Source organism: Hippocampus comes, unplaced genomic scaffold (genome assembly GCF_001891065.2).
Source record: "Hippocampus comes isolate QL1 unplaced genomic scaffold, H_comes_QL1_v1.1 scaffold44, whole genome shotgun sequence".
NCBI lineage: Eukaryota > Metazoa > Chordata > Actinopteri > Syngnathiformes > Syngnathidae > Hippocampus > Hippocampus comes.
Genome location: NW_017805546.1, coordinates 1,720,062 through 1,737,081, shown reverse-complemented (window position 1 = coordinate 1,737,081; position 17,020 = coordinate 1,720,062). Strand labels below are relative to the sequence as shown.

At 44.7% G+C, this 17,020-nt stretch overlaps 1 protein-coding gene across 3 annotated transcripts in view; it reads left to right on the top strand.

Moving 5' to 3' along the window:
- Positions 1-17,020, top strand: part of chl1b (cell adhesion molecule L1-like b) — a 52,265-nt gene that overhangs the window by 15,307 nt on the left and 19,938 nt on the right. The window contains exons 1-8 of one of the 3 annotated variants that reach the window (XM_019879535.1): positions 6,465-6,607; positions 13,259-13,447; positions 14,576-14,593; positions 15,006-15,114; positions 15,286-15,476; positions 15,920-16,042; positions 16,482-16,652; positions 16,863-16,892. In XM_019879535.1, coding sequence (XP_019735094.1) covers positions 13,339-13,447; positions 14,576-14,593; positions 15,006-15,114; positions 15,286-15,476; positions 15,920-16,042; positions 16,482-16,652; positions 16,863-16,892 — 751 coding nt within the window. In that variant the 5' untranslated portion in view covers positions 6,465-6,607; positions 13,259-13,338. Of the gene's footprint in view, positions 1-6,464; positions 6,608-13,258; positions 13,448-14,575; positions 14,594-15,005; positions 15,115-15,285; positions 15,477-15,919; positions 16,043-16,481; positions 16,653-16,862; positions 16,893-17,020 lie in introns of those variants that run through there. The other 2 variants (XM_019879534.1, XM_019879536.1) reach the window with 2 other exon arrangements.

Sequence of the window (17,020 nt, the reverse complement as noted above, 5' to 3'; positions counted from 1 at the left end):
TGGGCGTCTGCCAAGTACTTGTTTCATGATGTATAATGAGCCATACTTTGATTAGCCTTTACTAGCATGAATATCAAGTATCCTCAGCCTGTTATTTTCCAAGAAAAAACAAATGGAGCCAGACAATTAACTTGTATGTGTAACAGATGAAATGGCCTGAGAAGGAACACATAATGCTCGTTTGGTTGTTGACATTTAATATGAATGCGCCTCCGGGCTACGAGCTCTGACATGAGCTAATTGGCTATCAAGAGATGCTTTGAGAAGTACATCGTTACAGTGTTCCCACAGCAATAAGATTCATTCGTGAAAAGCGTGGACACCAAATAAACGGTCTATTATGATTCTTCTGATGACAACGAAGTAAAATCAGTGATTCTAAGCATGCCCCAACACTGCGATATGACATTTTAACAACAATTATTGTTAGCCCACGCACAGTCCAAAAGAGACCTCCCTGGGTCGCCTTTATGCAGCTCCTGAATGGAAATGAGAAAGAGGCATGAAAAGTCGTCCCGTCTGTCTTTTGACATGCTGTCGGTGCAAAACCCCCCACAAAGAAGCGACCGCGCCCAGCGCCCTCCACACGCAGATGCACACGCACACAATCAGTAAATTGTCTAAAATATCGGTCTGCCCTTCATCCCCCTGCTGTGTGCTCATGTGAGACGAATGCCAGCGACAATTTCCACTGCGGGATTAGCCGGATAGTGTGACGGGCCTCTTATCCCTCGCGGTCCTGAAGGCTTGACCCAGGATGCGTGTGGGAGCAAAGGGGCCTGGAGGACACTCCTTAAAAGGCGGTTAGATCCTTACTGCTTATTATAAGGCTGAGTTCAAGTGACTGGTCAGATCTGTTTCTCTTTGTTATGCCACCATAAGAAGGAAAAAGCTTGTTTTCTGGCTAGAATTAAACCTTGTTGGCGTAACAGGATTAAGGAGAGGACGTTTTTTGTTTTTTTTTGGAGTGTTTGCTTCAAAACCTTCTATGACAACCGAGCTACTTTAGATGGAAACGATCGTCCTCCTTAGCTGGTTCCATTTTCATGCGTGCATTTGTTTGAATTTTCCAAGATGTCGAGAAGTAATTAAATTAAGATGTCGCAAAAAAATTCCGCATTGCCGCTCGCTGCATTCTTTTCAGCTGCACTACCATTGGCTCAATGTGTTATTGCTGCAATGCACATTTTTCATCTCTGCATTTTCTCCTGCGTAACCTGTGGGCTGTCGCAGGTGAGGTGGAGCTTATTTGACGTGACTTTGAGTGGCGGGGTCCACCTTGGACTGGTTGTCAGTTAATGACTCGAGTCTACAATTAATGCCACACGTTTTTGAGAACGTAAGAGGAAACGGGAGGAAGTAAGAACGTAAGAAAACACACACAGGCAGCGGAAGAACATTCCACACAGACTGCCAACCTCGAACAACTTGCACTGATGCAGATCTTGTGCCACCGTTAAAGGTGACCTGCTTTTCCTTTTTTCCTTTTTTGGTGAAAATGAAACTGATCGGATGCTTCGGTGTGCGGCGTACAGACACACAAATCCTTTTTTTTTTTCCCAATTTCTCACTAGACCCCTCGCGAGTGACTCGGGAGCAGTCGAGGGGCTGCCGGTCGATGGCGATCCCCTGCTTTAAATGTAAGGCTGCACATACTATGGTGTGTATGGCGAGCACAGCCAAAGCCATTACCATGCCTCCCCGCTTTGACTCCGCAGCATTGCCGTTATCTTGATGCATTCATCTTGAAGCTCCTGTTTGCCTCCGTATTCCCTGTCAGCTGTGTACACACTCCAAAAGAGGCCGTTTCCACTCTGAAAGTGACCTCACTGAGCCAGCCGGAGACACAGCATATTGATCCAGTCGCAAAAAAAAAAAACAACAACCCAAATTGAGTTCGAAGGCAAGGCGACTTTAGTTATATGGCATCCTGGCATCATTCATACGCACAAGGCAAATGTGTACGACTTCACAGAAGTATTGAGCAGAGAGACAGAGGCATGAAAAATATAATTTCATCCATACAAGATCCACAAACACTTGCGGTGGGCTGTAACAAAAATAACGTCATTTCCAAGATATTCTTTACCGTTCTGCAGGTTACGTGCTGCAGATGTTAGGTAGGTGTTGTATCAGGAGTGCATATCACCACCACCACCCTCACCGAGCGCACCATCTGTGGTGCTCGAACGGCAGGCTGAGTGTGCAGGAGTCTGTCATGCTTGTCTGGACTAAGGACTGCCTTCCTCTTTTTGGTCGGGGAAAACATACGTTGAAAGTGCCTGTTAAGTTTAACCAAACATGTTCTGCAAGTGAACCGTTTGTCGAAGGCGCGCGAGGTGTTTGATGTGGCTTTTGAAGAGAGCTTTTTGTTCGATGGTTGTTCGAGCCGCACTGAATAAATCCGCCGTCAACACCGATCTGGAAATAATTGAGGAGCAGATGAAAGGCCAACAAGTGCTGGAATTCTGCCTGTTTTTCATTGACAGTCACGGATCATTAAGAGGACCGCGCAAACCCAACGCCACGATCCCTCGGGCTTGCTCAGTTCCAATAGTTTTAGCCATTTGCAAACTGTAAACTCACGCAGGGTCTTGTGTTAAGCAAGCAAGACGAGGAAGAAGCAAGCGGCAGCACGGGAAAGTATTTCATCTGTGCATCAGTGATCAGAGTGGAAAATGAAAGGACCTTGAATTGCAAATGCAAAACATCCCCTGACAATTCTGAATTCCAGAAGAATAAAATATTGATTCTGTACACTGGTTCTTCCGTGCATGTTTTGTTTTTCAACTCCGAAATGTGTGGTCCAGAAGTGTGACACGAGAGCCGAAAAATACTCGTACTGTTATTGGGTTCCTGCTTGCCTGAGGTGGGACAGCAGGTCGAGAGAGCATTATTGCAATTCCACCAGAATGATAAATTTGCAGACCTCCATCTTGTAGCTGTCTGATAACATTTCACGATTGCTGCTGGAGGGAGATAAGACGCATGTCGCAAATTAAAGATGTTGTAAGCGTTTACTCTGGCAGCAGAGCAGATTTTTTTTGGGGGGGGGGGGATTACATTAAACCACAGCAGAGGGAATGGGACTGCGCGGGTGGTGACTGCAGACTTTTTTCATAAAAAGCCCAAAAAAGTTTATTGAGTTAGAACATGTACGAGTAGGTATGGACTGTAAATCGGGTCTGTCGATACTATCACATCGGAAATTCTGCTTGGCACTTGAGTGCTTCTGATTCCAAGTTGATTTTAAGCATGGAACAAAGAGCGAAAGGGGGGACTTTCTCCGGGGCTTGTGTCCAGGATATTGTCAGGTGCCTGCCGTGACTGCGCGAAGCGTTTCGGAAGTGCCTGTCTTGGTGGCCACCCATCTGGCTCGGCTTTGCGGGACCTTGACAGTCACGGATCATTAAGAGGACCGCGCAAACCCAACGCCACGATCCCTCGGGCTTGCTCAGTTCCAATAGTTTTAGCCATTTGCAAACTGTAAACTCACGCAGGGTCTTGTGTTAAGCAAGCAAGACGAGGAAGAAGCAAGCGGCAGCACGGGAAAGTATTTCATCTGTGCATCAGTGATCAGAGTGGAAAATGAAAGGACCTTGAATTGCAAATGCAAAACATCCCCTGACAATTCTGAATTCCAGAAGAATAAAATATTGATTCTGTACACTGGTTCTTCCGTGCATGTTTTGTTTTTCAACTCCGAAATGTGTGGTCCAGAAGTGTGACACGAGAGCCGAAAAATACTCGTACTGTTATTGGGTTCCTGCTTGCCTGAGGTGGGACAGCAGGTCGAGAGAGCATTATTGCAATTCCACCAGAATGATAAATTTGCAGACCTCCATCTTGTAGCTGTCTGATAACATTTCACGATTGCTGCTGGAGGGAGATAAGACGCATGTCGCAAATTAAAGATGTTGTAAGCGTTTACTCTGGCAGCAGAGCAGATTTTTTTTGGGGGGGGGGGGATTACATTAAACCACAGCAGAGGGAATGGGACTGCGCGGGTGGTGACTGCAGACTTTTTTCATAAAAAGCCCAAAAAAGTTTATTGAGTTAGAACATGTACGAGTAGGTATGGACTGTAAATCGGGTCTGTCGATACTATCACATCGGAAATTCTGCTTGGCACTTGAGTGCTTCTGATTCCAAGTTGATTTTAAGCATGGAACAAAGAGCGAAAGGGGGGACTTTCTCCGGGGCTTGTGTCCAGGATATTGTCAGGTGCCTGCCGTGACTGCGCGAAGCGTTTCGGAAGTGCCTGTCTTGGTGGCCACCCATCTGGCTCGGCTTTGCGGGACCGCCCAGCCCTCAGGGCACGCAGCATTTGTGTCGCGATCATAAGGCTTCCCTGTGTTTCTGTGGCTGCAACGACAGCTCCATCCTGTTGTGGCGACATGAGTGCTCGTGGACTCTGAGGATCTGCCAATGGCATTGCACAAGAGTCTGAGTGCTCTCCATTACTGACTTTGGCTGAGTGCACTCATTCGAGTCCCCTCGCGCCCCGCCCCTCAAAACAACAACAACAAAAACCAAGTCCATCAACAGATCCGGTGTCGCTGACGGGATTTGTTCAACATGTTAAGATACGACATGGAAGCCGGAATATTTTATCGGGGCCTCACGATTGCGCACAAACATCAATTATGCACTGATAAATCATTTTAATGCTGCATATTTCAAACCGTCAACCTCATAAAAAGGTCGAAGAAATAATTTACCTTTCTGCCTGCTAGTTCCGCGGAGGCAAGCGAGCTTTTGTCGCATTTCCACTGTGGCTACAACTCACATCAGCATAATTCAAGCATGACCATCTCCCTATCTCACTTCTGCCTTTCTCCTTGGAAAAACAAAAATCTAAGACCAGTGCCTCCATCGTTCATCATCCAGACTGGGTGCCCTTCCCCCCCCCCCCCCCGCTGACCCCCTTTTTTTGCCGTGGGAGAGAGCTTTAGCTTTGGAAGGTGGAAGGTTCTTATCAACAGTCTCAGCACTTCAGCCAAGCTTTCAGTCACCCCAGTCCGTCAGTTTGGCCCCTAAGAGTCGAGCTCCCTGTTCATCGGAGTAGAACAATCAGGTTCTGTGTCACGCCAAAAGTCAAAAAACGGTCGATTAGTTCATTTGTTTCGCGACTCAATGTTCTTGCAGAGCAACACGCTGTGTGTGTGTGTTTTCCAAAGAGTAGACCAGTATGAATACTTAACGCCAGTGGTCCCCAAACTACGGCCCGCCTCCACATTTTGCCCGGCCCCCTAAACAATACCAGAGATGCATTCTCATTTTGTTTTCAGTCCAGCCACGTGATGGAGATTTGTACAAGAATAAAACGTAACATTCGATTCCATCCTTGTGCCCCGTCCGAAACCCTTTGCTCCAAAATAACAAAACAACTCCTGGACATAGCCCAATCTAATAAATAATGGCAAAAAGATTAGGTCAGAGAAAAATTGATTGGTTATCATTTATTTCAATTAAGAGTGTTATTATTTATTTTCAGATTTATTTATTTTTCTGTCCAGATCCCAAGGTTAATATTTCGTTATGTGTGGCTTTTTGGAAAACACCTCTGCAACGTAACGCTTTTTGTTACAAATTCACCCCGGCCCTCTACAGAGAAGCGAAAAGTTATTTGGCCCTCACTGGGAAAAGTTTGCGGACCCCTGACGATGTGGATGTGACAGCGAGTGGTTGTTCGTCTCTCTATGTGCTCGGCGACTGACTGGCGACCAGTTCAGGGTGTCGTGCGCCTTCTGCCCAAAGTCAGCTCGGAAAGGCTCCTCCCCCTGCGACCCTTGTTCAGGATCAGCGGTGATGGCATTGGATGGATTTTCCAAAATATTCACTTGAAGCTAATTTAAGTCTGTCCATTCCATTTCATTTGCTAACCCTTTGATTTGGTGGTTTCATGAAAATACTACTACTACTACTACTACTAATAATAATAATAATAAGATACTGGATGTAGCAGGTCCAGATTTATATCTGCACGCCGCGTGGCAATAAATGTCATCATATCTTTTCAGCTCGCATCCATATGTTTCCAGTCTACAGCAAAAGAAAAGACGATCAAGTAAATCACTGTTAGTCATTTGAAGAACACATGTGGGGTCTTTTCATGCCTGGAAATGTATTTTGGTGGTCGCGATCACTATTTGTAATGCACAAAAAAGATTGAGCCATTGTTCGTATGTGTTTTCGTAGCACCTCTAACAGTTCATTTTAGCCACTCTTGTCGTGATGACGTTTTTATCCAGCTTTGTCTCTACTTGTGTGCCGCAAGGACAGATTGGGGAGTGGAAGTTGCATTCCACCGCTCCTTTGTCCCCTCCATGTGAATAGCCTTTTACACGAGGCTTTGTGGGATTGATTGTCAAAGGCTTAATGAGCGTCTTAACCAAGCCGGAGGCTTTAGGCAACATATGTGACCAGGGTCCTCGGTGCTCGCGTTCCTCCGTATCAAGCCTCGCTGACGAAACTCGGAGCCAGCTCAGCTCTGATTCTTCCGCCAGTTTACTAACAAATACTTGCTGTTTATACTGGATGTTATTGCATTTGGAGGGAATGTATACATGCCTTATGGGGACCACCGCAAAGGATGATGTCACTTGTAAGTACTGTATATACACCAGATTGCATGTGTTCTGTGAGAATCTTCTTACTTACTTACATACTACTGTATTAAAAATTGTCGTGATTTCGAAATCAACTTTTGAGCAGCTTAAAGCCGGATTGTAATTGACTGCATATATTTATGCTAATGTGTTTGTCATCTTCTAAAGGGATAAATGTTTCACTTGCTGGTCGACTTACTTTTACACCTTATTATGATGACAATTTCTGTATAGATGCGTTGTATTAAAAATTGTCGTGATTTCGAAATCAACTTTTTGAGCAGCTCAAAGCCGGATTTTAATTGACTGCATACCGACCGAATAGCATTGGAAAAGTTAAGTCATGATGCTTACCTCTGGAATATTGCATTTTTTTTGTAAAACTCTAACCTGCCTTAATGTCACAAAATTTTAGAAATGACAAATTTTTACACCATCTCATAAAATATTTCTGCTAGTGTGTTTGTCATCTTCTAAAGGTGTCATTTGCTAGTCGACTTACTTTTACACCTTATTATGAAGACAATTTCTGTATAGATGCGTTAAAAAAAAAAAAAAAAGACCTGAACCACTATTAATATTCAGTTGTGCAATGTTTATAAACCTTCAGTATTCGGTATAAATACAGACACTGCATTGTAAATCCCGAGTTGTCTGGTCTTGTAATCATTCCATTGGATTTGTCTCAACGCAACCTCAGCTTGACCCTACAACAGGAAGTAGGCCACATATTCTGATCGCCGGATCATACAGAGTACCCGCTGTAACATTGTCCAGATGCTTTGCTCAGAAACAGAACAGGAAATTCAAGCAGTGAAGTATAACACCGACGCTCTTGTTTCGCTGGTAATTCTGCTCTTCACGGAGAGCATTTCCCTCATTTTTTTTGTTCAGATTGAGATGAGAAATCAAGTCTGGTCGAATGTCTGAAATACGGTTATTCGGCTTGTGGATTTCAGAAACAAGTGCCATTAATCATTTCCCGCTGTGGCATACACAGCAAGATCAGGGCAAATTGCCAGCTTTCGTCAAAGCAAGTGAAGAAATTTGGAGAGAGAGGAACCCTGTGCTTGTTGCCACAAAATTACGACTCCAGTCAGTGCAATCCAATTAGTTAATTCATCTCTCTGTTGGCCTCTGGGAAACTAATGCGATGACTGTCCTGGGCAGGGGGCACTCCTGTTGGGCTTCAAAGACGCCAGATCAGAAGCAAAATGATGAACTCGTCATAAGATGAGATCCAGACAGGTGCGGCACACCTTCCCCTGAGCTTAAACATACGAACAGGTTCAGAGGAGGGACAGCACATGCGGCAATAATCAGATTATGTCACGTTCGCGAAGTGGTAGGTGGAGGAGCCCAAAAAGCAAGGAGGCAGGAGGAGTCGGATGGACCGAGCAAAATGTATTTCACAAAAATACAAACAGGAATATGCCGGAACTGAAGTATACAAACAAGGTCCTGAAAACCACAGGAGACCAAAATAACAAACCTACGCCAGAAACAAAACATGACACAGACGCACACACACACACACACACAAACACACACACACACAAAATGATCCGACAAAGACTAACAGAAGCCCAGGAACGAAATACAAGCAAGGTGACGAGACAACGAGAACCACCTGGACAAGACACAAAAGGGGTGAGGGAGCTGATTGGTTCAACACAAGGGATGACGAGAACAGGTGGAGACAAAAAGGGCACATGAAGGAACAAAACCAAGTGTAACAGATTACATAATTCAGTTTGGAAGTGGTTTGCTTGTTGCTCCAATTCTTTGTGTTTGACTTGCGAGCAAACAATTTGAGATACGAGTGCATTATGGTGGCAGGGAACTCAACTCACCAGACGACCTGCAACTGTTTGGCAAAACAAAAAAAAAAGAGGCATCAGCTTGCTTATTGCCACCTCCAGTTGAAGGTTAATGTCAAACTAAACATAAAATCAAGGGAGCGAAAGATTTTTTTTTTTCTAAACACTGCTGAATTGGCTTTATTTGCAATTTTTTGCCTGCTGCCTACACCCTGTGAATAGACCGGGTGCAATGTGTTTAATTCTATTTAATTATGTCACTACTGTATGTTTTTACAAAGTACAACAAGTGCTCCTTTTTCCCCCATTAGAATATACATGCTAACCATTTTGGAGGAAGGCTGGAACGGATCGATGGCGTTCTCATTCAATTTCATGGGAAAAGATGATTTAGGATGGAATGGCAGGGGAATGAACTAAAATCCGATTTCAAGGCACCACTGTGGAGGCTTGATGATCAAAATAAGAGAATATAATTGGTCTTCACTTTTTTTTCTTTCTTACTGTATTGTGACAACTCTCTGGACTCTGAGTTCATTTTGGATCAGGGAGGTCAGACTTCATTAGTTGATCCAGAACAGACAGGTCGCGGACCCTCGGCACCCCGGTGCATCAGCTCTCTATCCAACTCCAACTGAGCCTCATTTTTTTGAGTGCCGGCGCCCTCACTTCCTCTCTCATCCTCCTGTGACAGTCCTGAAAGTGCCCTCCGCCTGCTAATGCTACACACTCCTGAAATATTAATCGTGGCATAATTGAACTGTCACGCTTCTGAAGTGCAGCAAAATTGGACAATTACAGAAGCAAATTATCCAATATTGTTCCCACTTCCCAATCTCATTTAGTGTCTTGTTTCAGATTTTGCGCTACCAATAATGTTTTTAATAATGGATGACTTGCATGGCCAAGCTTGTAGCAGCAAATTGAATGCGCTTATTATTGTCAGAGGGAAGACTGTTGGGTGTAGGGGGGTTGGAAATAAATAAATGCCGCAGGTTTCTGAACACAGTGACACAGTGCACGCCCAAAGATAAGAAAAGTAATACACTTTGTTGATCAATGGTTGATGATTTTTTTTTGGGGGGCGGGGGGCATTCTAATGACTGTCAGAAGCGTGTGGAGCTCCATCGCTGGTTTTAAGCAAAGGCAATATTTTAATCCTTCCTGACAAAACGGTGAGCTGCTTAATCCTATTACAGGCTTTGACAGTAAACTACACTCGGTCCACACGTGCCCGTCTGTTGTCTTTATGTGAGAAAGCAGCAGATGGTGCCAGCTCAAGAGCCTACCGGACTGAACTTTGCATGGTTTCTCTTGGACCCCACACCGCCCTCGGCAACAAATACACAAGCGTGCCGAATTCCCACGCAAGCAACTTTTCTGTGTGATCTTCCCCATCGAGTGAGCCGTGATACAGTCTGGTGACTTTGTAAAACGTGCACTGCGTTTGAGGGTCAACGCCAAGGTGCCAGGGCAGGCCAGATGGCCGCGATATAAGGAATGAAGCTTGCCAAAAATTTCGAACAGGTTTGCCAACTTTTTTTCCAACAGTCAATAAGTCATTGAGGGAGTCATCGAGATGCAGAATTTGCAGCAAATATGTCAAAATGCCACACGATCAAAGCCTGAAGCGAAGAAAAGTACATGACCACCTAACCGCGTGATATGGAGGAATGTGGAAGCCATTTTGCCGAATGCTTGCGTTACCAAATCTGATTCTTGCCATTCGGAGGACGACACAAAGGAAATAAAAAGTTGAACAGCAGAACCGAGGGCCCAAGCGTCATTGCGACAACACTTGAGGCAGTTTTCTCACCTGTCCACCACACCAACAGCCGAAAACCTTGGGACGCTTCCGATTTTTTTTTGGTTTTTGTGGGCATGATTTTTTTGCACCGTCACGATCTTGACATTCCGCCAGCCTGTATTGTAGCTCCATAAAATCAGTGTAAAATGACAACCTCATATTTTGTTCATGATGACAATTTGGACTGATGTTTGTCTGTAACCGCATCAGGTTTGTCCTAAAATGACTTTTTTAGTTTTAAATACAGTACAGACAAAATTGGATCACGACCAACCGTTAGAAATCTGCACTTGAGCCGAGTCTATTTGATGCACGCAGCTAAAAACGGAAGGGCTGCATTATCTGTTAGCCTTTGAAGTATGCTGATTTCCATGCAAATATCTTTCAGTAGTTTTTCTGAGTGCAGGCGTGTATGTTTTTATTCAAACTTCAAATGTTGGGCTCTAACAAAAATAACTCCATGAGGACGGTTGTAAAAGTCGGCAAAAGGTTTGCCTTGGAACACCTCAAATGATTCAAATACTTTTCTTACTGTGGTTTTGAGCCCCCCCCCCCACCACCCCCTCCCAAAATGGAATGATTTAAATCCAGATGATCAATTAAAAAAAAAGATTAAAAATGGACAAAGCACGAATGCATGATGCCTGCGGGAAATTGAAAGGTTTCTTCACCAATAAACATGTCACATGACATTGATGAATTGATTGGAAGGTTCAGACCCTGCAAAATGATAAAGCCAGCCAAGGATGAGTGAAGCAGAAAAAAAAAAAGTTATTTGTCTGCATTTCAAGAGTCTTTCTGGATCTTGACTGACCCTTTTTTCAAGAACACGACTTTCCAAGCAGTGAAAAGTGATTGGATTTGCCTCCCCTTCCCCCCTCCACCGCAGTGCATCCGTCCCCGCTGAGTCTTGGCTCCCCAAAGTTCGGGTTCATATTGGCCTTCCCCCAGCGAACACTTTTGACCCTCCAGCCCGATTCATCAATCTCCGCCGGCTCTGATCGCTGTTAAAAGGGGCGTAGGATTAAGAAGACCCTGGGGTCTTTAAATCAGGCCAGCTTTAGGGGACCCCTCATGTGCGTCGTAGACGTCCGTGACTTCAACGTCGACGTGATCACTCACCCCACTCAAGTCCTTTGCGAACCTCCCATGACCAGATGGCAGTGTTCGTTCTCAAGAAATGTTTTTGGGGAATCGCAACTCCTCCTCTTGAACAAAGCGTGCGCCCATGAGAGCAAGCGTCGACCTTTTGATTTTATTCGACATGTAATGGCGTTCATCAAAACGTGTGGGAAACAAACGAATGCCTCGGGCAAGTGAAACGCCGCTATTTACTTTCAGGTGAGGTCACGAGCACCGGCTTGCGATGTGGAAGGCCAACCGAGAGAGCCCTGAACCCCGCTGTTGATATATGTGGGTGGATCTGAGGTCACAAACTGGTTGAAATCGTCGTATCGACCCAGGAGGCCCCGAGTTAATACCATTAACTTGAGGAATGGTTGTTCAGATCAGAGTGCCTGGTCATTGGAGAACGCGTCTGGACAGAATTAATTGAATCTGCCCATTGGTCTCTGGTTCGTTATGAATGACTTTTCTTCATTCGCAGATTGAGAAAACGAAACGGCACACTACACACTCCTGATGTTTAAAAAAAACAAAAAAAGAAAAAGAAAAAAGAAAAAAAAACCTACACACCTTTTTCAGTGCGTGAACATGTAAATAGGAACAATACTGCAGTGTTTGTTTTTTCTTCAAAAGTTCCACTCTGAGACCCATTTCCAACGTTTTATTTCCCCCTCAAATCTCTCAAAATGTCACAAGAGCAGTTTTCAGTTGTTTTTAGTTTATAAGAGTCGAGACCGGTCCTCCATGGAAGCACACCATTGTTCTTTATTATTTATTCATTTATCTTGCATAAGTGACTTGTATCTGTGCAAGTAAATGTCCATCATGACATGTAATTGGACTTGATTTGTGCAGGAATGAGCTTGTCCTCCTAATGTTTTTTTTTTTTCTTTCTTACTTTCTCTTGAGATAGATGTGTCACCGTCAAAGTACGGCTTTTACTCCTTGCAATTTATTCGCCTTTTACGGCTGTCACAAACATGCCCGGTGTCTTGCCGGGACTTTTCCAAACAGTTTTTCTTGCTTCTTCCCGAGCTGGCAAAGCAAGCTCTTTTGCACAAATCTGCGACTTGTTAAAAATAGAAATAAATCGGCTACTTTACATCTTTGTATGTATGGCATTACTTTGATGGCATTTTGCATAAATCCCTCGAAGTGTTCCCGAGTTTCCCGGCGTTACCTGGTAAACGAATTACTCAGGCATGATATAGTGAGCGGGGTCACCGTCAACCTGCGGAAGCCAAGTGCACCCTGGAGGGTTGACACTAAAGCAGGCAAAGTTCTCTCTTTCCACTTTCTGACCGCTCGTGCGCTCATTAGGACTTCGAAATCTGGAAAGTCGATTGCAGGCAGTACTTGGACTGCGAACTGTTAGACAACAATTGAACGATGCTTCACGGTCCTCAGGCGGCAACATCGCACGTGTCGCCCCATGCTGTTTTTGCAAAGCTTTGTTGTCACTCAAACTGTTATTTGATTAAATCACCGATTAAATCACTTCGATTTTCAATTTCGAATGACTATAGCGCACTTTAACACATTTGTCAGGCGTCCTGATTTTATTTTTATTGTCCAAAGGCAAATCCATTTTATGCGTCTATGGGCGTTTCGACATCAAACTAAAAAAGGTAATAGGCGAGTGATGGAGTTTGTGTGGGCGGTCGACTCGAGTGGGTAGGTAGGAGACTTTGATGTGAATATTTCGTCGCAATTTACATGTTGAGCAGAGTCTCCCTGTTGCTGCAAATGAACATGTTGAGTGTGCCTGGTTCTGCATGGCTGACGAGAGGGAGCGGGCGGGAGCTCGGTCGCGGGGGATTTGTTGTTGTCTGGGCTTTGCCAGAACGTGGGGGGGGACTCACGGGAGGGCTTCTCCGTCTGCTCTCTATTCACAGGTACCACCTCTTCACTACTCCAGAGAGAAAAACTGAGGAAACACCGGGGACCGCTCGTTTCTTGACGCCCAAGATCAACAATGAAAATCATGACGTTCCAGAGAAGCTGGAGAATGGCGGCCATTCTTGCCCCAGTCACCTTTATCTGTGCCTTTCATGTTACTGCAGCCCTTGAGATCCCGCTGGAAGGTCAGTGACAGCTTTTACTCTTGAAGACAGGACTTGAAATAATAAAGAGAAAAAAAAACACACACACAAACAATTGCTCAACTTCAAAGTGCAAAATCACCACCTTGGATTGTGAGAAGAGCAACTTTATGGAAAACTATTGCTGTGTGTGGCGCTTGGCACCCTAAACTTCAACTTTTTTTTTTTTTTAATTGTACATGTTATTAATTTATTTATTTTGCATTGATTGCCCTTGAGGGTGACCATCTGTTTTTTTTTCCCCCCATTTATAAAGCAATAGCTGACATCACGAACTCAAATAACGCAGCGTTCAAATCTATTTGGCAGTGAAGTGAATTGTTGATCAAGAGATGTGCAGATTTGCAGGGAAGGTACGGCTGACTTTCGGGTCGGGTACTTAAACCCTCAGCTGCCACCTTTCAATCACAGGGCCGACCGGCGACGGAGGCAGACAACCATTCACGGTCACATTTGCACCTACAGGCAATCTCGAGTCTTCACTGAAGCGTTTTTATGTGGGAGGAAGTTGAACCATGGCGACCGCCCCCACACGAGAAGCACACGAGAAGCACACACACACAAACTGAACACAGTAGGACCTGAGCTGAGATGAATTCAAATTTGCAGCTCATCCTCGGTGCTGTGGGGAATCTGTGCTAACCGCGTAGCAACTCTGCAAGGAAAGGTTATTTATAATTCTTACAATTGCGTTTGTGTACTATCATAAACAAAAAGGCCAAAAAAAAAAAAACATCTATTCTCATTGGGAAAAGGAAAGCGGTTGAATAATTTAGAGTACGCTTACTTTGATCAAGCACTGTGTGAATGGAATATATTTACTGCTATTATCCATCTTGAATCATGTTTCTTGTATCGTTCGTGTTTGTGGGTATTTGAGTTTCCTTGGAAACGCATATCAAAACCTCCTCTTCTGAATTATTCAAGACTGTCTCGCAGGGTTCGATAAAGAGCAGTTCAAACATTTTTTTTTTCTTCGAAAAATGAAAAGAACTTTTTGGGAGGTCTGTCTTCAGGGGGAATAAATAGCATGTGACAAAAAGGAATGAATCCCCAACTACGTTTTGCTTTGTTTGTATTCTTCCCACTTGCTGCGCTTGGATTTTCCAGTTTTAGGTCATGTCAACAGTAAGTTTGTTCCAGCAAACTGTAACTTTGTTTTACTGGAATTCCGTTGCCATCTCAGTTGTTCATCTCCTGACGCATGATGTGGAACACGCCGCCTATGTTTGAGCAGGGGCCCATCCCATTTCATGTTGAGCCTTTTGTGTTTTTGTTCAACATCGGAGTGAATTGTGTGTTTATCTTGGGAAATACGTTGCAACTCTCATTTTTTTGTTGTATTGCCGAAATAGCTATATTCCATTGTACAATTATGCCTCATGGTACAGATACATATAAACCATTCATGACTCAAAAAAGAATAACACACACCTGCTCCAAAACCTGCACTGTTCAAACGATATTGACTGTCGTGGAAGTCCGCATGGGACCTTTTCCGAGTTACTCCAATGTTCAAGCTTTCTGGTTTTTGTCCCAGTTGAGCAGCTGCCCACCATCACCGCCCAGTCGCCAAGCTCCCTGATAGCCTTCCCGTTTGATGAGAGTTATCCCATGACGTGCGAGGCCAAAGGGAATCCCCAGCCGGAGTGAGTAGCAACATTGGCATCGCTTCGGCTTGATGGAAAGTGCGAAAACAATAACACGTTGCCCAGACTGGGACAAATCTTGACTTTGTGGTTCTCAGCATCAACACTGGCCATCATGCACGCTGCAATCTCAGCTGAAGGCAATGCTATGTCACAACTTGTGCCGTGTAGATTCCGATGGATGAAAAACGGCCAAGAATTCGACCCCTCTTCCGACCCCCGGCTGATGAAAGAAGAGGATTCCGGGACTTTTGTCATACCCAATAACGGCAACCTGACAGAGTACCAGGGAACGTATCTCTGTTACGCCTCAAACAAACTGGGGACGGCCACATCGAAGGAGATTGAATTCATCGTCCCTCGTGAGTAACACATACACTTCCCTGTATATGTGTGTGTGTGTGTGTGTGTGTGTGTGTGTGTGTGTGTGTGTGTGTGTGTGTGTGTGTGTGTGTGTGTGTGGCGGGGGATTGTGTTGCTCTATCAGAGCTCTTTCAGAGCTAAATGATTTGAGTAACTGTCGGTTGACCCGCTCGCCTGTGAGTCAATTTGTTGTGGCAGCAAGCTTTGAAGCACCTCTCAAATACCTCGAGGCCTTTAGCCTTTCCATCGGATTTGAAACAATTGTATTTTTGCTCCCGCACACTCGAAGCGCATCATGAGCTCCGAGGTTGACCACTCCGGTTTGGAAAAGCAAAACACCGTATTCTCTCAGAGCCATCTTTGGGAGAACGTCATGGCTTTGCTTGTTGTTTCGAGCCGTGCGCGACGCTATTTGATGGCCTTTGTCTGACTTTGTCTCCAGATGTCCCAAAGTTTCCAAAAGAAACGCTTGATCCTGTTGTGGTGGAGGAAGGCCAGCCTTTTACTTTAAAATGCGACCCGCCCAAAGGAATACCCCCTCTGCAGATCTATTGGATGACTATCAGTAAGTGGTGCTACTCACTAATATACGGAGCCTCCACAAATATTATCGCCAAGCGTCACGATGGCTCACGCTTTCCACTTACAGTCCGTATACGGTACTTGTATGCTGTTTGTCCTTAGTAGTGATACAGGTCAGTACACTATCGGACAAGTAGTTATTGTATTTTTTTTCCACTCCATTGAAGAGCTTGATGTTAACTAGAAATGTTTGGTAGTGTCACTAGTCATATTAGTAGCACACAGTTGTCAACTCGAGCACACTGACTTGTCTTACTGGTGACGACAAAGGCCGTACTCGACAGACATTAAGCTCAGTATGAGGGACATCGCCCCCCAAAAAAATGCTAAAATTGCTTTCTGTCGCCTTATTTTCTTGATTAGAAATCTCGAATGACGAACGACTGACGTGTGAATATTTGGGTGCATTTTGGTATGCGCAGACCTCCAACATATCGAGCAAGACGAGAGGGTGTCAATGGGCTTGAATGGAGATCTGTACTTTTCACACGCGGTGGAGAAGGACAGCAGGAGGGACTACTGTTGCTTCGCCGCCTTCCCAAGAATTCGAACCATCGTTCAGAAGACAGCCATGTCGGTCGTTGTCAAGACAAGTAGGTGCATTATTGTTGTTACTATTTCCTCCTTAATCAGCAGGATTTAGTTGCACTTCCATAGTTGCCATTATACAGCCGCGCCGGCGCCGATCCGTCCTTGTTCACATGCATCCCACTGGTTTTAGTTTGTGAGTTCAGTGGTATTTCTCATTTTGCATCCACTTTTGTTGTTTTGTTTTTTTTTCATCCCATCCTCCCGCATTTCAGAAAAAAGTCACGGCATGAGTCCTGAATCTGGTGAGTTTTCAGCGTTTTGTGCACATTTTCATTTTACGTTTGTGAGAGAGAGAGAGAGAGAGAGAGAGAGAGAGAGAGAGAGAGAGAGAGAGAGAGAGAGAGAAAAAATCTCCCCTCTCCCCGCCCTC